The 20,742-nt window shown below is 33.7% G+C and overlaps 2 protein-coding genes and 1 pseudogene across 3 annotated transcripts; 1 reads left to right on the top strand and 2 right to left on the bottom strand.

The window, feature by feature from the left end:
• Window positions 1-11: 11 nt before the first annotated feature.
• On the bottom strand, window positions 12-4,801 carry LOC149492660 (transcription factor bHLH30-like). The gene is made up of 2 exons (XM_089715902.1): window positions 4,694-4,801; window positions 12-473 (listed from the first exon to the last, which is right to left on the bottom strand). Exons 1-2 carry the CDS (start codon window positions 4,799-4,801, stop codon window positions 12-14), a joined length of 570 nt encoding a protein of 189 aa, XP_089572028.1.
• A 4,443-nt stretch (window positions 4,802-9,244) lies between these two features.
• On the top strand, window positions 9,245-12,303 carry LOC149492659 (transcription factor bHLH30-like). Its single transcript, XM_089716319.1, has 2 exons — window positions 9,245-10,069; window positions 11,691-12,303. The coding sequence occupies exons 1-2, from the start codon at window positions 9,752-9,754 to the stop codon at window positions 12,171-12,173; spliced, it is 801 nt and encodes a 266-aa protein (XP_089572445.1). The 5' UTR covers window positions 9,245-9,751; the 3' UTR covers window positions 12,174-12,303.
• On the bottom strand, window positions 11,491-20,233 carry LOC149492658 (ketol-acid reductoisomerase, chloroplastic-like; annotated as a pseudogene). The gene is made up of 10 exons (XR_016318823.1): window positions 19,829-20,233; window positions 19,576-19,668; window positions 19,284-19,349; window positions 18,850-18,990; window positions 13,580-13,807; window positions 13,376-13,493; window positions 13,147-13,286; window positions 12,859-13,023; window positions 12,590-12,745; window positions 11,491-12,453 (listed from the first exon to the last, which is right to left on the bottom strand). The product of XR_016318823.1 is annotated as a ketol-acid reductoisomerase, chloroplastic-like (transcript).
• Between the last annotated feature and the right edge of the window lie 509 nt (window positions 20,234-20,742).

The raw sequence follows: 20,742 nt of genomic DNA, 5'->3' as shown, positions 1-20,742 counted from the left end.
AATTAATATTTTTATCTCCTACCAAAATTCAAGGAATTGTTCGGAAGTGTTGTTCTTGGTGAGTATTCAGGTGAAATAGAACCTTTCTCCAATACAGAATTCAAGGCCTGGTGGATAGAATTTACAAGAATCTGTTGTGTTTCAGTATCATGAGTGACATTCTTGTTTCTGCAGCTGGTTAGAAAAAGCACATTCTTTAACCGGCCTCCTAAGGTTGATATTTCAGCATCCACCATTTTCAATTGAAGAGCATTGACTGCTTGTTTTATGTCATACATAAGCTCAGGTCGATAATCGCAACATATGGATGCTTTGAAACACATACTACCATCTTCTGCTCCATTGTCAAAGGTTTCAACCTTCACTTCATCATCATCCATTGGAATAAGAAGGCCTTTACTGGCGTCTATTGCTTTCTTCTTCAGTTCTTTCACTTGGCTAATAACTTCAGCAAGCAATGTGGCTTTGTCCATCTAAATCGAAACAAAACAAAACAAGAATTCAAGTTAACATTGATTTTAGAGTTACTGTAAACCATAATTAAATTCCATAGATAACTGTGGTGACTGTCAACAATATGCTTATACTAGCAGTGACATACCAGAAAGATATGTCTCCATATATCAATGCTACTTGCAAAAGTAATTTGGTTAATTAAGGAAAGCTTGACTCATCCAGCTATTGGTTTATTTCAAAAGTTTTGCAGATAGAATATTAAGACAAAATTGTCGAAGCATGCTAATAATAGCATAACAAGAAGTAAATGGCTGATGTGATTTTGTTTGACAATGATATGGAATTAAAAAAGGCAAAACGTACATGATTAGAATTTTAGGATTTAAAAATCTGATGGGCTTTCTTGTTCCAGATGTCTATTTCAGACTTGCTGTACCAACTATTGAGAGGATTTCATGGTTGTCATCCAAGCCAAGAAACCCATGGACAAGCCACTACAGATAATATACATATATACACACTGAATAGACCCCTTGGTTGGATTATTGCAGCTGGCATAGTGCACCCACAATCCAACCAGTATCATCAGTTCACCTACCAGTTGTACAAACACTTGCATATTTTTTATATGTATGTATTTGTTAGATGAATATATTTATATGGTGTCCTAGCGACAATAACTTTGACTCTGTGAAATATTAATGTATTACGTAAATCATCGAATAGTTTACTTCTTGCTAACATCCACGAGATCATCAAATGACATTTCTTGGTTCCACTTAAGCTTTTAAGGACAGGAATGTCAGAAGCCATTAATGAACTATTCCCTTTTCTTCCCACGAGCCAAAAACATATAATGTTGCAAAACACAACGGTGATCTATTGTTTTCTTTCATAGAATATCCAGATGACCACATGCACAAGATGGCACTTAATAGCTACACTTGACTCATATAGCAACCAATGAACAGGTTATCAGATTAAGATTACAGAAATTGTTAAAATTAATCACAAATTTTCTCGATACATCTTAGTGATTGCAGAATTCAATTCTAATGCGAAGAAAAGTATAACATCAACTCAAGGTATAACATCCTATTGAGACACATCATTAACCAGCTTAAGAAATAGTGTTACAAGGGATTGAATATCATATATGAAATTGCTGAATTCATCACAACGTAGCATAAAACACCTATAAATATTTATAAGAACACTAAATTATCTCAAAAGTCAACTTTTTATCTCTGCAATTCATGATTATACATTTTTCAGATTCACAGTTCAAGCAGGAGTTTATTAGTTATACTTCCTCCTACCCTGTTATGGTTTTCATGCAGTCTAGCAAAATCAACTCAGATTTAATCCTACACCTTATTCTTAATACAATAAATTGGTATCCGATTGTTAGGTCTTAAACTTTTGCAGATTCTCAGCAGCCAGACCACGTTTATTACAAACATCTTCGAGAATTTGTTAAAAAGAAAAGAAAAACATATGAATAAATAGACATGTTATATCAGCAATCAAACAGATAAGATACTTTTTTAATAAAACTTAACTAGCATCACTAATGACTGGGCCTGTGGGTCATACCCCCTAATATATATGATGAAAATGTTACTTAAGGCATAATAGAATCGATATAAAAATTAAAAAGAAAAAGTATTTTTTTGTTAAATTACCCGGTATTTAGTAAAGCTGACTAATCCGGAGTCCGGTTCTGCATAGACTCATTATGGGGGCGATCCTGGACATTACTTAAGAGATCCAGCATCTCATCTCACTGGATTAACTGGTAATTGATAAAAAGAAAAAATATTTACTAACCTTCCATGTATATATTGGTTTATCTACTTCTAAATAAATTAAAAAAAAAAAAAAAAAAAAAAACTAGAATATACAATTTCATTTGTTATAATTCATCCTCAAATAAAATATTTTATAGGAAATATTTTTACTTATTCTGGTAATATATTCTTATTTGACAAAGAAACTCTAAATTATAAGGAAAAATATTAAAATCGATTAGGGTTTGACTTTGGATTTTGAAATACTTCAATAATTAGCATGTTTTGTGGAAGCTCACCAAAAAAAGGAAAATCACAATATTAGAAGATGATGCAAACGTTGTTTTCATATTCGTTACACTAACCAATCTGATTAGTGATTACGTTATTACTGGAATACTAATTTTAATGATGTGTTGTCGAAAATTTATTGTTTATTTTCTTTAGATTATAAGAAATAATTAAAGTTGACTCCAATTATTCAGACAATTACAAAGTCATTAGTCATAACATAAAACACAGTGAAAAGGAAATACCATATCGTCCGGTTAAGTTTATGATTGAGAGAAAATAAATTTTTGTACACCACCTATTGTGGATGCAAGTCCAGCCAAATATAAATTTTAAGAAATAAAAGAAAGTGACATTTATTTATAAATAAATAAATGATAGCGGCATTTTAATTTTAATATGCATAGTTGATTACAGGTTGACAAATTCCATGAGGCTGAAAATACAATATTAAAGTGTAAATTATTTTATTTAAGTAACATAGATAAATTTTTTTTATCAATTTATATATTTATCAAAATTAAATATTTTTTTAGAAGAGTATGTCATATTCCAAAGTGGCCCATAAGAGGATGCTATGTTCATTGACCTATAAATAATAAACAACATCTATAACATATTATTAAATTTAATTAATACTGAATTTCTATTTTGGGATACACAATAGTAACATATTTTAGAAAAAGGAGAATATCAAAAGTATAATAATTGTAATCTTATGATATTAAAAAAAATTAGAATTAACATGTTTATTAATAATTATTTTTGAAATTATCTAACATATGGTAGGAGGATTGGAGTTTAAGAAGGATTAGGTGACATATGACCAAGCTACCAAGTCATAATTTAATTTACTCTTATCTCAAATAAGTTGAATCTAGACATTAGACAAGCACCTTAATTAATAATAACAATAATAAAAAACTAATTTTCACTTTATTTTTTTTAATACCAATGAACATGCCACTATGTAGGACAACAATGTCCATATCAAAGGTACATCATGACAAAGGCAGGACCCATTAGCCTCCTAAAACAAGGTCTAGCATTAAAAATAATTAGAAATTTTATAAAAACAAAAAATAAAAATAAAAAGAGAAATTTCCGGTTTTATTGTTTAATTAATAGTTGAAATCCAGATGTCAATGAAGAAGTTGTTGAGAGCAACCCTTTGCTTTTTCCATATATTTTGATCCTTTGGCCTCGCTCTAGAAACTCAATATACAATTCATTAACACAAAATTGACCCTAGATAATAAAAATAATTTTCAAGATAATTATTTTAAATACATAGAAATTTGAAGGTCTACATATGAAAAAAAAAAAAAAAAAAGAAAATAATCATTGAGTTAGCAGGGTAAAAAAATAAAATTTTTTGGGTCAAATTAATATGAAAAGGAAAAAAAATCAAAGGAAAATATCATAAATTAAGGGGAACCAAAACTAAAAATTTTAGGGGGCAAAGAAAAAAAAAACTCATGAAATATTAAATTATTAATTTTTTAAAAGCACAGAAATTAACTCATAAAATCATTTAATAAAAAACAAAATAAATTAGTTTATAAAAAATTAATCAAAATGTTCTAAAACAGATTGTTTTAGACATTATATTGAATAAAAAAATTTATGTTGTAACAATATTATTGTTAAAAAGAAAATATTTCACTGCCTGCATGGAGAAGTAATCTATACGTCTCTAATGACAGTAGATATGTGGAAACATTTTGGTTTTGATGACTGCATCAGTTGAAGGAGTCCCCATTCTTTGAAGATTTTGATTTTTCCCTTGAAAATATTTCATACAATATGGAGTTTAATCATCTTTTGTAGTTCGCGATGCCGTATGTCGGTATGTGCTCGTATGAAATTTGATTTCATAATGTAAAAAGCTTTACAACCTTTTTTTTAGTTTGCATGTGTATTTTAAAATTTCAAAGTTTTAAATTTACAGGTTTGCTGGGTGATATTTTATCTTTGGTGTTAATATGTATTTAATAAAATTAATTATTTTAATAATTATTACCGTTACTTATTTGAAACTTTTAAATTACAAGAATTTTTGCGAATTTGATAATAAAATATTTAGACGAGATGTACATAAAATGCTACTGCAGGACAAGTATGTAATCACATTTTTGTTGTGTTGTCTTCCATACCACACGGGTCATGGCTAGGGCGTTGGGCTTAAGTGATGATGATGGTGGTGAAATCGATGATCTAGAGAGTGCTGACTTGGTGGCGAATCCGGCGGCGGCGGCGGCCATTATTGAGAGTCTGAGAGGAGTGTGTGTGCTGCTGAAGAGAAGCGAGGTAGCAGAGATGGCAAATGAGAATTAAAAAGGGTGGGAGTTTGTTAGATTTAGAAATTTAGCCACGTGGAAGTATATGTGCGTGAAACGGCGTCGGCTACCACGTTTCAATTGTCTACAATTTGGTAGTTGAGGATACTTCCCTAAAAAAACATTTAGGGGATGTAGTATTTTTATTGAAGACTAGATTTTTACAAACCTATGTTACACCTTATTTATACTCATTATTATATTAGTAATTTAACTTTTTATATATTTTTTATTAATTTTTATTCTAAAATTTTATTTGATAATTATAATAAAATATTAGTTCATAAAAATTTCCAATTGATCAAAGATAAATTAGACATTGACTATATAAATTAAAGCTATTCCTAATTGAGCAATTACTTATTTATAGAAAAATATTTATCATTTTATTTAATATTAGAGTACGTAATTGAATTCATAAGTTAATCCATTTTTTTTAGTGTAAGGAGCAAAATTGAAAATTTTAACTGTTTTATAAGTAAAATTGAAAATTCTTAGCATTTTAGATAACAAGTTAATCCATTGCATCCATTCCACATGCATTTTAATGATCATACGAGTGAATTTAAATAACAAAATTATAATTAATAAAAAAAACCGATCAAAATTATGAAATTTTTTTTTTTTTTTTTAGCAAGTAAATTTAAAAGTAATGGCATTTCATTTTTCTGTATGTAAATTTAAAAGGAATGGGTATTCATTTTCCCTCATTTTTTTTTTAAAGAAATATTAAGAAATATGAGATTTAAATCTTCATATAAATTCAAGTTTAGGGGGGGGTTAGTAAAGATTTGCCCTCTGTGGGCCTGGGCAGCTTGTTTTCTATGTTTGGAAAAGAGAAATAAGAGAGTAAAATGGAAGGATTTTCTTTCACTTTGTTCTTCTTTTTCTTTTTCTTTCTTTCTTTCTTTCTTTTTTTTTTTTTCTTTTTTGAAAAACTCTCTTCTTTTATTTGATTTGGGAGACAAAGTGAGCCAAATATAATATGCGCTCCATAATTATTTTTTATTGAAAAACTTACGGTATGATTTCTGTGTTTTGCCCAATACAATTTGTCCGTTTTTATCTATTTTAAAATATATTAATTTCTCTTTATATTCTCTGTTACCTTATCAAATCTTTTTATTCAATTTTTGCATCTTTTTCTGTTGTTAAGTCAACAATAAAATACAGAGGTCAAATGAGAAATACTAAAATATTATATAAGAAAAATTATAGTACAGTTTTCATGATTTAAAAAATACAATTAATCTGTCTATGTATTTTTAAAAATAAAGAGTATTTTCGTCATTTCATAAAATACTTAATGAGAAAGATGTAAAAATTGGACGAAAAATTTTTTAGTCTAACGGAAGCAAAATATAAGGACAAACTGCAAATATCATACTATAATTTTCCCTTTTCTATTTATGTTGGAGATGGAGTAAAGAAGAAGAAGAAAAGAAAAGAAAACTACTTACCAATCCCACTTTTATTCTCCAACTAATATCCAAAGAAAAAAAGAATTATCAGCAACACAGTAAGAGACTCCATACATAAACAATATAACATGGAAAAAAGGAAAAAAAAAAAAAAAAAGATTATGCAAATTCACCTGGCGGCTGTCTTTTGGTTTCTTGGAAAGATTACATCAGTCCAAACAGATCCTTATTGAGAAATAGTTATTTTGCTTAAGCCCTTTTCATTTGGGACGTTTTAATGGCTATTTGCAGTTGGCTTTTGGCCTTTCACTTAGATCAGTTCCCTTTGCACCAATTAACTGGCATCACTAATGACTGGGCCTGTGGGTCACACCCACTAATAAAACTTAAATGTGATACTTTTTTAATAAAAAAAAAGAATATATATATATATATGATGAAAATGTTACTTAAGGCATAATAGAATCCATATAAAAATTAAAAAGAAAAAGTATTTTTTTGTTAAATTACCCGGTATTTAGTAAAGCCGACTAATCCAGATTCCGGTTCTGCATAGACTCATTATGGGGGCGATCCTAGACATTACTTAAAAGATCCAGCATCTCATCTCACTGGATTAACTGGTAATTGATAAAAAGAAAAAATATTTACTAACCTTCCGTGTATATATTGGTTTATCTACTTCTAAATAAATTTAAAAAAAAAAAACTAAAATATACAATTTCATTTGTTATAATTCATCCTCAAATAAAATATTTTATAGGAAATATTTTTACTTATTCTGGTAATATATTCTTATTTGACAAAGAAACTCTAAATTATAAGGAAAAATATTAAAATCGATTAGGGTTTGACTTTGGATTTTGAAATACTTCAATAATTAGCATGTTTTGTGGAAGCTCACCGAAAAAAGGAAAATCACAATATTAGAAGATGATGCAAACGTTGTTTTCATATTCGTTACACTAACCAATCTGATTAGCGATTACGTTATTACTGGAATACTAATTTTAATGATGTGTTGTCAAAAATTTATTGTTTATTTTCTTTAGATTATAAGAAATAATTAAAATTGACTCCAATTATTTAGACAATTAACAAGTCATTAGTCATAAAATAAAATACAGTGAAAAAGAAATACCATATGGTCCGGTTAAGTTTATGATTGAGAGAAAATAAATTTTTGTACACCACCTATTGTGGATGCAAGTCCAGCCAAATATAAATTTTAAGAAATGAAAGAAAGTGACATTTATTTATAAATAAATAAATGATAGCGGCATTTTAATTTTAATATGCATAGTTGATTACAGGTTGACAAATTCCATGAGGCTGAAAATACAATATTAAAGTCTAAATTTTTTTTATTTAAGTAACACAGATAAATTTTTTTATCAATTTATATATTTATCAAAATTAAATATTTTTTTAGAAGAGTATGTCATATTCCAAAGTGGCCCATAAGAGGATGCTATGTTCATTGACCTATAAATAATAAACAACATCTATAACATATTATTAAATTTAATTAATTCTGAATTTCTATTTTGGGATACACAATAGTAACATATTTTAGAAAAAGGAGAATATCAAAAGTATAATAATTGTAATCTTATGATATTAAAAAAAAATTAGAATTAACGTGTTTATTAATAATTATTTTTGAAATTATCTAACATATGGTAGGAGGATTGGAGTTTAAGAAGGATTAGGTAACACATTACCAAGCTACCAAGTCATAATTTAATTTACTCTTATCTCAAATAAGTTGAATCTAGACATTAGACAAGCACCTTAATTAATAATAATAATAAAAAAACTAATTTTCACTTTATTTTTTTTAATACCAATGAACATGCCACTATGTAGGACAACAATGTCCATATCAAAGGTACATCATGACAAAGGCAGGACCCATTAGCCTCCTAAAACAAGGTCTAGCATTAAAAATAATTAGAAATTTTGTAAAAACAAAAAATAAAAATAAAAAGAGAAATTTCCGGTTTTATTGTTTAATTAATAGTTGAAATCCAGATGTCAATGGAGAAGTTGTTGAGAGCAACCCTTCGCTTCTTCCATATATTTTGATCCTTTGGCCTCGCTCTAGAAACTCAATATACAATTCATTAACACAAAATTGACCCTAGATAATAAAAATAATTTTCAAGATAATTATTTTAAGTACATAGAAATTTGAAGGTCTACATATTAAAAAAAAAAAGAAAATAATCATTGAGTTAGCAGGGTAAAAAAATAAAATTTTGTGGGTCAAATTAATATGAAAAGGAAAAAAAATCAAAGGAAAATATCATAAATTAAGGGGAACCAAAACTAAAAATTTTAGGGGGCAAAGAAAAAAAAATTAACTCATGAAATATTAAATTATTAATTTTTTAAAAGCACAGAAATTAACTCATAAAATCATTTAATAAAAAACAAAATAAATTAGTTTATAAAAAATTAATCAAGTGTTCTAAAACAGATTGGTTTAGACATTATATTGAATAAAAAAATTTATGTTGTAACAATATTATTGTTAAAAAGAAAATATTTCACTGCCTGCATGGAGAAGTAATCTATACGTCTCTAATGACAGTAGATATGTGGAAACATTTTGGTTTTGATGACTGCATCAGTTGAAGGAGTCTCCATTCTTTGAAGATTTTGATTTTTCTCCTGAAAATATTTCATACAATATAGAGTTTAATCATCTTTTGTAGTTCGTGATGCCATATGTCAGTATAAGTGGAGCCACGTATACGTGTAAGTGTGTTTTTTGAAATTGATTTACCTAAGTTGAGGTGTTAGTTTAGTGCTTTTTGACCTTGGAATAATTTAACTTGCTACTATTTTTATGAGTTGAATTTTAATTTTTTTTTTAGAAAAAAGGCAAAAGAGGCTTTTGGCACCCTCTATTTATTTTGCTTGATTGGTGCGTTGCAAGTTCTCATATTCTCAGCTTTGAACTTTCAAACACTTGCTAAGCTGCTAAAGAAGAGAAACCATCTTTCCAAGCTCTCTTGTCAATCCCATTTTCTTTGAGCTTTTGTCTCTTTCTTCTTCAAGATTCATCGACATTCCACGAAACAATATTCACAGTTTCGAAGACTCTACATTTCTTTAAACTAAAGCTCCACTCTTCAAAGAATCTCACACATATCAAAGAAATAATGGTCTTCAATACTATCAAGAAGAAAATGTGGATGTTTTCTCACTAACTTGTCTCCATATGTCTCTTAAACCTAAAACCTATTCCTTTTGCGGTATGGAAGTTATGATCAAAGATACAAGAATCACTAACAAACCTGTTAAACAACCAAGTTTCCCTCTCCAAATGCTCTCTTTCTGGTTCTCCCCTACCACTCGTCCTCCAGGCCTAATCTGCTCCGCTTTTCGCTCATAAAACATAAGAAGCTAACATTTTTAGGCTATTCTGTTTTTCTTCTTTCATTCAATGGTTTCTTACTGCAATTATAGCGCCAATTCTTCGTCTGGGATCGGTTATTTAAACACTTTGGACCCGTTTTCCTTCAGTTTACAAGGTTTTAATGGGGTTTTGCGAGATGGATCGATGGTGTCGCAGGCCCTAGTGTTGGATAATGAGAAGGGAGAACTTGTAAAGGCACCGGTGACGAGAGTCGGGAAAAAAGTACCTTCTGAGGCCAAGGTTCTGGCAGCTTTGAAGAGCCATAGCGAGGCAGAGAGGAGGAGAAGAGAGAGAATCAATGCCCATCTCGCTACTCTTCGCAGTCTTGTGCCCTGCACAGAAAAGGTTAATACTTAATACAATTTCTCTGTGTTACCAATTTATCTTATCTGTTTGATTGCTGATATAACATGTCTATTCATTCATATGTTTTTCTTTTCTTTTTAACAAATTCTCGAAGATGTTTGTAATAAACGTGGTCTGGCTGCTGAGAATCTGCAAAAGTTTAAGACCTAACGATCGGATACCAATTTATTGTATTAAGAATAAGGTGTGGGATTAAATCTGAGTTGATTTTGCTAGACTGCATGAAAACCATAACAGGGTAGGAGGAAGTATAACTAATAAACTCCTGATTGAACTGTGAATCTGAAAAATGTATAATCATGAATTGCAGAGATAAAAAGTTGACTTTTGAGATAATTTAGTACTCTTATAAATATTTATAGGTGTTTTATGCTACGTTGTGATGAATTCAGCAATTTCATATATGATATTCAATCCCTTGTAACACCATTTCTTAAGCTGGTTAATGATGTGTCTCAATAGGATGTTATACCTTGAGGTGATGTTATACTTTTCTTCGCATTAGAATTGAATTCTGCAATCACTAAGATATATCTAGAAAATTTGTGATTAATTTTAACAATTTCTATAATCTTACCCTGATAACTTGTTCATTGGTTGCTATATGAGTCAAGTGTAGCTATCAAGTGCTGTCTTGTGCATGTGGTCATCTGGATATTCTATGAAAGAAAACATTAGATCACCGTTGTGTTTGCAACATTATATGTTTTTGGCTCGTGGGAAGAAAAGGGAATAGTTCATTAATGGCTTCTGACATTCCTGTCCTTAAAAGCTACCTATAATTTTAAGTGGAACCAACAAATTTCATTTGATGATCTCATGGATGTTAGCAAGAAGTAAACTATTTGATGATTTACGTAATACATTAATATTTCACAGAGTCAAAGTTATTGTCGATAGGACACTATATAAATATATTCATCTAACAAATACATACATATAAAAAATATGCAAGTGTTTGTACAACTGGTAGGTGAACTGATGATACTGGTTGGATGGTGGGTGCACTATGCCAGCTGCAATAATCCAACCAAGGGGTCTATTCAGTGTGTATATATGTATATTATCTGTAGTGGCTTGTCCATGGGTTTCTTGGCTTGGATGACAACCATGAAATCCTCTCAATAGTTGGTACAGCAAGTCTGAAATAGACATCTGGAACAAGAAAGCCCATTAGATTTTAAAAACCTAAAATTCTGATCATGTATGTTTTGCCTCTTTTAATTCCATATCATTGTCATCTGCTGAGATTTTAACAATGTCAAACAAAATCACATCAGCCATTTACTTCTTGTTATGCTATTATTAGCATGTTTCGACAATTTTGTCTAATATTCTGATGGACCTATCTTACTCTTGGAGCCTATCTGCAAAACTTTTGAAATAAACCAATAGCTGGATGAGTCAAGCTTTCCTTAATTAACCAAATTACTTTTGCAGGTAGCATTGATATATGGAGACATATCTTTCTGGTATGTCACTGCTAGTATAAGCATATTGTTGACAGTAACCACAGTTATCTATGGAATTTAATTATGGTTTACAGTAACTCTAAAATCAATCTTGACTTGAATTCTTTTTTTGTTTTGTTTCGGTTTAGATGGACAAAGCCACATTGCTTGCTGAAGTTATTAGCCAAGTGAAAGAACTGAAGAAGAAAGCAATAGACGCCAGTAAAGGCCTTCTGATTCCAATGGATGATGATGAAGTGAAGGTTGAAACCTTTGACAATGGAGCAAAAGATGGAAGTTTGTGTTTCAAAGCATCCATATGTTGCGATTATCGACCTGAGCTTATGTATGACATAAAACAAGCAGTCAATGCTCTTCAATTGAAAATGGTGGATGCTGAAATATCAACCTTAGGAGGCCGGTTAAAGAATGTGCTTTTTCTAACCAGCTGCAGAAACAAGAATATCACTGATGATACTGAAACACAGCAGATTCTTGTAAATTCTATCCACCAGGCCTTGAATTCTGTATTGGAGAAAGGTTCTATTTCACCTAAATACTCACCAAGAACAACACTTCCGAACAAGAGGAGGAGGGTGACTTTCTTTGATGCCTCCAGCTCGAGTTCTTGAGAGCCAAAACCTTAGTTGTTGCTGTTGATGGTGATGTGCATACTCATATATGGTGTTTTTGATTAGTTTGTATAAGCAAATTATGTGACAAAAGCTGTTGCTATCTAAAGTATTAATATTGGTGGCGTCATCTTTGTTGTTGTAAAACAATGTCTTATGTGAAATAATATAATATAAGATGTTGTCTATCTGATATAAGATTTAGTGAATCCACGGCTTCAATCAAACTCTCATTTATGATTTCAGAGTACGAGTGTCCCTTCTTCCTCAGCACCTCGATCTGATAAGTAACATATTTCAGATAGAAAACTACTTAATTAATACAATTTATGGTGAAAAAGGACACAGCAGGCAAATTTTAGGAATTGGGAAATATGCAAAAACATTTATCTGGCAGTAATAATAGGATCTATTACCTGAGCCATCATCAATGCTACAAATACTCCAGCAGTGAAAGGATATAAAGGACCCAAGTCATCCTTAGGTCGTGTTGCTCGAACACGTTCACCCACTTTCCACATTCGTGTTTGATCAATCTTACCCATTGGGAAAGCTGGTAGGCTCTCCTTTTCCTATTAACAATTAAAAGCACCACCAAGAGTAATTCAGAAAAAATGAAATTCTAAATCTTCAGAAACAGACAGTGCAACAATCACAAGGGTGCCAACATTTGGTCTCAACATACATAGAATCGACGCCCAGCCAACACAACACTTCGAATCTCACTACCACTAGCAACATCTTCATAACACTCATAGAATGTCCATACAGGGATAATACGCTGCACCGTATGCAGTCTCAAAGTCCCTTTTTCCCTCATCGGAAATGAGTTATAAACAGCCAGCATGCCCTATCAAAAACCATATAACAAACAAACAAAGAGAGTACAAGAGTTAGTAAATGTCCCAGTTAAAGCTAATGAAATATTCCTAATTAGTAAATCAAAGAGCCAAGAGACAGGGATAAAATCAACCTTTGTTGAGATAGTTTTTGATATTATTCCTGTTATGCTCTCATCGGTATTCTTGTAAGCCAAATCTTCATTCATTCCATTCTCAGTGTACCTTCTGAACAAGCATTCCACAACTCCATGGACAGCGCCAAGTAGTATGCCTAAGACAGTCAAAAGGTCAATGATGAAAGGCAATGTGTAACTTTCACGCACATGATCGATATCATCGGCATAGTGTACTTCAACTCACCACGTTCCCCGAAAATGTCACTCTTGTACTCCTGCTCCAATGTGGTGGCAAATGTAAAAGGAGAGACCAAAGCAACAGACCATCCCAAGGCAACATCTGCAGCTCTACCCTCAACATCCTGCTCAAAGTCAAATTTCAGTAATTTTTTTTTTAAAAAAAAAACATGTGGATTAATTGCAATGTCAACAGCAGAGAGAAAGAGACCTGGTGGACAGCAAAACTTGAATTAATTCCTTCACCATTTATTTCTTTGCCCTGAACATAGAGCCTACGAACCAAAGGCCCCATTCCCTTGGGACAAACAGCAATAACACTTATGTTCTTAGGAAAATCAAGCCCCAGTGATTGCAAATGTCCAAGAAGAAAACCATGGGAAAGGCCAAGGATGCTGTTTGGTTTCATATGAGAGAATATCTTCTCATCGTTATCTGCCTGCAACACACAAGTTGGAGATAACAAAACGAGTAAGGATACGGACAAAACAATAAATAGAAATCAATATAAAACCAACTTCAAATGTTGCGGAGTTTTTGCTTATGAGGGGCCAAAAATCAAAAGGATCACACCTAGAGATATTTATAGAAGTATAAACCTATTTATATAAACAAGGAATTAAAGCAGACATGGAAAGGCAACAAAAACTGTGAAAACTTTTAATTAACACTGTAAATGCAGAATGGAGAAAGAATATTTTTTATATTTTGTTAATACTTTTCCACGAAGTATCGTGGCTATTTAATAGCCAATTACAAAGGATTACAATAGCTACAAATTAGGAGGATTATGTTCAAAAACAAATCACAGCACTAGCAGAAATCAAGGAAATAACAGATTACGAGAACAGAAAATATTTACAGCATTTGAACAGGTTTATGGTGATCATTGAAAGCTGACTAGTTCTCAAATATCTTAACAGCCCCTCTCAAGCTGAAGACGGTACAGACATAAGTCGAAGCTTGTCACAATGACGTAGGAACAAAGGAGAACTCGACGGTTTTGTCATAATGTCTGCAATTTGATCTTGACCGGAAATAAACTTGACTTGAACCCGTTTCTGTTGAACCAGATCTCTGACAAAGTGAAAATCGAGTTCAATGTGCTTGGTTCGAGCATGAAATACCGGATTAGAAGTCAAGTAGATTGCACCAATGTTATCGCACCATAGAGTTGCTGGCGAAACATGATAGCCAAGTTCAGAAAATAAGGACAAAAGCCACATAATTTCAGAAGTGGCATGAGCAATGGAACGGTACTCGCTTTCAGTTGAAGAGCGGGCAACAGTAGATTGCTTCTTCGAAGACCAGGAAATTAAATTAGTGCCCAGGTAAATTGCATATCTAGAAGTGGATTTCCGGTCATCCGGGCAGCCAGCCCAATCACTATCGGTAAAACATTGTAGTGAAATTGGTGATGAGTGAGAAAAGAAAAGACCATACTAGCAGTACCCTTGAGAAAACGCAGCAAATGTTTAGCAGCAGCCCAATGAGTTTGAGTCGGCTGATGCATAAATTGAGCAAGCTTGTTGACTACGAAGGAGATGTCGGGCCTAGTAAGAGTCACATACTGAAGGGAACCAACAAGTTGGCGAAACTTCTCTCCATCAACCATTAGTTCACCATCATGTTTCGATAATGATGAATTAGAAGCCATAGGGGTCGAGGTAGCTTTGCTGTCAAACATATTAAACCTTTGCAGTAGATCATTTATATATTTTTGTTGTGACAACAAAATACCCGAAGACTGGGAAAGTACCTCAATGCCTAAGAAGTAGTGCAACTGACCAAGGTCACGCACCGGGAAAGCAGATTGTAAAGCTTGCAAAAAAACTTCCAGTTTGCTAGAATTTGAACATGTAATCAAGATATCATCGACATATATCAAGATGAAGCATTGAGTATTACCCTCTTTGTAAATGAATAAGGACGTGTCAGCTTTGGAAGCCTGAAAACCAAGTTGTAACAGAAATGTGCTTAACCGATGAAACCATGCTCTTGGTGCTTGTTGAAGGCCATATAGAGATTTTTGCAGTTTACAAACATAATCCGGATGAACTAAATCAACAAATCCAGGCGGCTGAGCCATGTATATGTCTTCGTCAAGATATCCATGCAAGAATGCATTGGATATATCAAGCTATTTTATTGGCCATTTAGATACAGTAGCGAGAGAAAGAACAGTTCGTATTGTTGTGGCTTTGACAACCGGACTAAACGTCTCATTATAATCAATTCCAGGTTGTTGCGAAAACCCCTTCGCAACCAGCCGAGCATTGTAACATTCAATGTCTCCATTAGCTTTTCGTTTAATACGAAAGAGCCATTTATTGCCCACAATATTTATGTTTGGAGGGCGTGGTACCAACTGCCACGTCTTATTCTGCAAAAGGGCATTAATTTCACACTCCATTGCTTGTCTCCATTGAAGATGAGGTTGATTATAAGTTTGAGGTTCAGAAGATAAATAATCAGGCTTGCTCATAGAGATAAAGGCTTAGGGTGAGTTCTTATAGGTTTGTGGTGGAGCGGGTTGGGAAAAATGAGATGATATATCAACTGCTAAATCAAGAGCAGGCTGGTTTGTAGGAGGCACATATGGTACGATTTGATTTGGTAGAGAGGGAGACGTAACTGAAGTTGCGTGATTATTATTTGTGTGAGTTGGAGAGACGTTGAAAGGAGGAGGGGTAGTGTTTGTGGTGGAGTTGGACTGTGTAGAAGAAGACTGGTGAGATAAGGATGTACCTGAAAATCCGCCTGCAGCATCCAAATGTGGTGGTATCTGATTTGAGATAGATAACCAAGGTGTTTCATGTGGAGATGGACCGTTACCTGCAACTGAATTAAATCCAAGATATTTTGTAAGGTCAAATTTAACATGACGAGCAAGGTAGACACGTTTGGACTTAGGATCCAAACAACGATGAGCATGATGAGAGGGACTTGTTCCTAGGTAGATACACGGAATGGACCTAAAAGTAAACTTGTGGGTGGAGTATGGTCAAAGGAAAGGATAGACAGTACAACCAAAGGGTTGTTGAATAAGGTAATTTGGTGGTGAATTGTATAAACACACATAAGGACATTTATTTTGTAAAGTTGGAGAAGGCAGAATATTAATTGACTGGACACTATTTTCGGCAGCATAATTCCAAAATTTTAATGGTAATTTAGCATGAGACAGTAAGGCAAGGGTAGTTTCGATAACATGAAGTATTTTCCTTTCAGCAGTGCCATTTTGTTCATGGGTGTAAGGGCATGCGATTCGGTGAATTATCCCATTTTGTCGAAAATATCGATTTAATTTTTGATACTCCCCTCCCCAATCTGAATGAAAGGCTAAAATTTTGGAATTAAACAGACGTTCTATAAGGGATTGAAATTGCAAGAACATATTATATACATCACTCTTATTTTTCAGCAAATATAACCATGTAAATCGAGAAAAATCATCGATAAACAAAAGAACATACTCATGACCTAAGTGAGAAACAATAGGTGCAGGGCCCCAGACATCAGAGTGGATTATTTGAAAAGGAGCCGAGCTTTTATGTTCAACAGAAGCTAAAGGTATTCTAGATAATTTTCCTAAATTACAAGCAGAACAAGGAGTAAAATCAAAACTAGAACAAGGTAATTTGATGTCTTTTATTATTTTGGAGACAGTCCTACGATGAGGATGACCCAAGGCAGAATGCCAATCAGAAAACGAAGGGACAATGGTCGTGAGAGCAGATTTGAGAGGTGATCTGAGGGAGTAGATACCATCTTCACTTGGGCCCTGCAGAAGAATTCTCTTGGTAATTTGATCCTTAACAAAGAAACAATGAGGCCAAAATTCAAAAAAACAACAATTATCAGTGGTGAATTTTTGTACAGATAAAAGATTTTTGACAATTTTGGGAACACATAAAGTATCTTTCAGAAGAAGTGGACCGTTAGGAGAAGGGATAGTAACCGTACCGGTATGTGAGATTGGCAATCCAACACCATTTCCAACATGAAGATTATCAGAACCTTGATACTCTGCTAGGGTGCTTAATGATTGAATGTCCGGGGTGACATGGTAATTAGCAGCAGTGTCAGGGTGCCAATTAATTGCTGACAAGGAGGTGGTGGAATAATTTGTTGAAGGTGGTGGTGGTTGTGGGTGGTAATTGATCATGGGGTAGTAGGGAGAAGGTGGTGGCGGATATGATGCAGGTGGTGAGCAGTTATATGAATAGTTGGCCATTGGTTGTTGACTGATTCGGTTTTGAACGGAGTTTTGATATTGCCGTTTATAACGGTGACGACATTTGTCTGCAGTGTGGTTTCTTAAGCCACATATTTGACAAGGGCCTTTGGATTTGGAATTAGAATTTTTTTGCCAATTGGAATTCGAATTTGGCAATGGGAGCAGAGGTGGGAGGGAGTTGTTGAATTGGCGAGACACCATATTTGCTTGAGGTGGTTCATGATAACTTTTTAGAAGGATTTCATGAGCAACAAGCTGTCCATGAAGCTCATGGAATGGAATGGGGTCAGGACGAAGATTCAATGCAGTAATGATATTATGATACTCAAAGCCAATATTTCTATAGATGATGGCATTGAATTCAGCTGTTGAAAGGGGTCGGCCAGCAGCATGTAACTCATCTTTAAGTGCCTTGGCACGTTGGAGATAGGCAGAAATAGATAGGTCATTTTTCTTGAGTTCTTGTAGCTCAATGTGAATTTGAAGTTGTCGGTTTTGAGAGACAGAACCAAAGGCTTGTGCTAAAGCTTGCCAGACATCTTGAGAGGAACTTGACCCAACAATATATGGGAAGACTTCTTCAGAAAGAGAGGAGTGAAGCCAAGAGTGTAAGAGTTGATCTTGTTTGAACCAAGTTGTATATTCCGGATTAGGAATATTAATAGCTGGGTTAGATGGAGATTTAATTGTTTTTGAGGGTGGAGAAGAGCCATCAATAAGATGGTTGAGATTATGATAGTTGAGAAGAGGTTGAAACTGAGTTTTCCATAATAGGTAGTTTGATGATTTTAATTTGACTGAGAATGAATGCTGTGCATTAGTGGGATTAGAAGAGATTTGATTTGATGAATCAACCATGGTGCTCTGATACCATGTAAATGCAGAATGGAGGAAGAATATTTTTTATATTTTGTTAATACTTTTCCATGAAGTATCGTGGCTATTAAATAGCCAATTACAAAGGATTACAACAGTTACAAATTATGAGGATTATATTCAAAAACAAATCAAAGGACTAGCAGAAATCAAGGAAATAACAGATTACAAGAACAGAAAATATTTACAGCATTTGAACAGGTTTATGGTGATCATTGAGAGCTGACTAGTTCTCAAATATCTTAACAAACACAACCAGTTAGCTACAGTAACTTACGACCATCAAAAGACTGTTTTTAATGCAATGGCATTAATGTAATATTTTGTTCAATAGTGAACCATGAAAACAAGACAAGACCACTAACCTGAGCAGCATCAGAAATCAATAACAAGACAAGATCACTGCCAGCAATAGTTTCCCAAATGTCTCCCAAAGTTCCACTCTCTTCAATGAACCCCGCAGCACGCGCTTCAGCAAAAGAGCAGGGGCCCTTCCTCAACCCAATCTGCAATAGCAAAACGGCTAAGATGAATATGGACTACACAGTACAGTGTGTCAGTATTATTTCTTTCCCAATAATTTCCTTACTATTCCTTTAAACAGTTGTGAAAACATTAGGGTTATCGTTTTAATATTATCACTTCACCTTCCTTTACCATACTTCACATTAATGAATCACTTCCAGGCATAGTGTTAACAATGTAAAGTGCTTATCAATCACATAAATAGCAAACGATTTTTTGAAGATAATGACCAATAAACAGCTGCAGTTACATCACAGGCGGAAGTAGAACTTGCCTTTACTACGATGTCAGAGTTTGCATCAGCAAGAGAATCCCTCAAATTCTGTGCTTGGGCTGGCCCCTATCAAGTAGCACAAATCAGATAAGCAAGAGAAGGTTACAACAAAAACAATAATAAGGTCAAAACCCAAAAATAAGGAAATTCTTAGCTATAATCTCTATCCATTTTCAACAAAGCGTGACAAAACGAAATCATTCGAGTGCACAATAATAAGTTCGATAAAAGTAATCCACTAAAATAATCCATTTGAAAATTAAACTACGAACAGTATTTTAGAGTTCTAAACCTGGGATCCCCAGCCAACAACTCCAATCTGCTTAATCCCCTTGAAAGCATCAGGCAACAAGGGAAACAAGTCTCTCCCTCCTCTAACAATATACTGCAAAGCAACAAGGAAATGAATCACCAGATAAATTTAAATGAACAAATAAAACTATCAAAAACATCCTCAAATTTCGGGCGCGAGCTTCCTTTCTACGTATTTACAAATGTATTTACAAATCTAAAATACTGATTGGAACTTGAGGTTTGCTACATACCTAGTCGTGGCCAGCAAGAGTTATTTTCTCTTTCTTGAACACGGAGGTCTCGAAATCAAGCGACGTCATAGGAGTGATGGAAGGAGCGGAAACCATTCTAACCGAGAGCGACGATCTTCCATTTGATGGGACATTTTGTTTGGTGTGAACACGAGAAACCAAAGGTTTTAAAGTCGGTGAAGACGGTGATATAAATCCTACCGTGGATCTTGAGGCGTTGGGCTTAAGTGATGATGATGGTGGTGATATCGATGGTCTAGAGAGTGCTGACTTGGTGGCGAATGCGCCGGCGGCGGCGGCCATTATTGAGAGTCTGAGACGAGTGTGTGTGCTGCTGAAGAGAAGCGAGGTAGCAGAGATGGCAAATGAGAGTTAAAAAGGGTGGGAGTTTGTTAGATTTAGACATTTAGCAACGTGGAAGTATATGTAGGCTTGGCCAAATCACGGTTCCTGGAACCGGAACCGCCGGTTCGAACCGGTCCGGAACCGGAACCGGAACCGGTGAGAATCGGAACCGGGACGAACCGGAACCGGAACCGGAATATTCCGGTTCGGTTCCGGTTCCAGATTTTCTGGAACCAGAACCGGCGGTTCCAGAAAACCGGTCGGAACCGGTTGGAACCGCCGGTTCTCCGGCCGGTTAGAACCGCCGGTTCGAACCGGAGGTTCTTATAAACTGTCACACCAAAAAAAAAAAAAAAAAAAAAAAAGCTCCTTTTAGAGCAAAGAAACCCCAGTACCCCACCACTCTGTCCACCCAACCTTAGACACAATAAAATTATAAACCCTACGCCTACACCCTACAAAGGGACAACAGAAAAATGAAATAAAAAAATAAATACATATTCTTCTTATAATTATTGGTCTGAACGTTGTGTTTTTTTTATTTTATTTTATTGTGAAATCTATTAATT

The sequence above is a fragment of the Jatropha curcas genome, chromosome 11 (assembly GCF_041381405.1).
Source record: "Jatropha curcas cultivar XTBG-Jc1 chromosome 11, XTBG_Jcur_1.0, whole genome shotgun sequence".
NCBI lineage: Eukaryota > Viridiplantae > Streptophyta > Magnoliopsida > Malpighiales > Euphorbiaceae > Jatropha > Jatropha curcas.
This window is presented reverse-complemented; position numbering and strand designations above follow the sequence as displayed.

Excerpts from the sequence above, each read along its gene's own strand:
- LOC149492660 (XM_089715902.1), bottom strand. The coding sequence starts at position 4,801 with ATGGCCGCCGCCGCCGCCGGATTCGCCACCAAGTCAGCACTCTCTAGA. Across the intron at positions 474-4,693 it reads CCCTAGCCATGACCCGTGTG|ATGGACAAAGCCACATTGCT; the intron begins GTATGGAAGACA and ends GTTTCGATTTAG.
- LOC149492659 (XM_089716319.1), top strand. The coding sequence starts at position 9,752 with ATGGTTTCTTACTGCAATTATAGCGCCAATTCTTCGTCTGGGATCGGT. Across the intron at positions 10,070-11,690 it reads TTGTGCCCTGCACAGAAAAG|ATGGACAAAGCCACATTGCT; the intron begins GTTAATACTTAA and ends GTTTCGGTTTAG.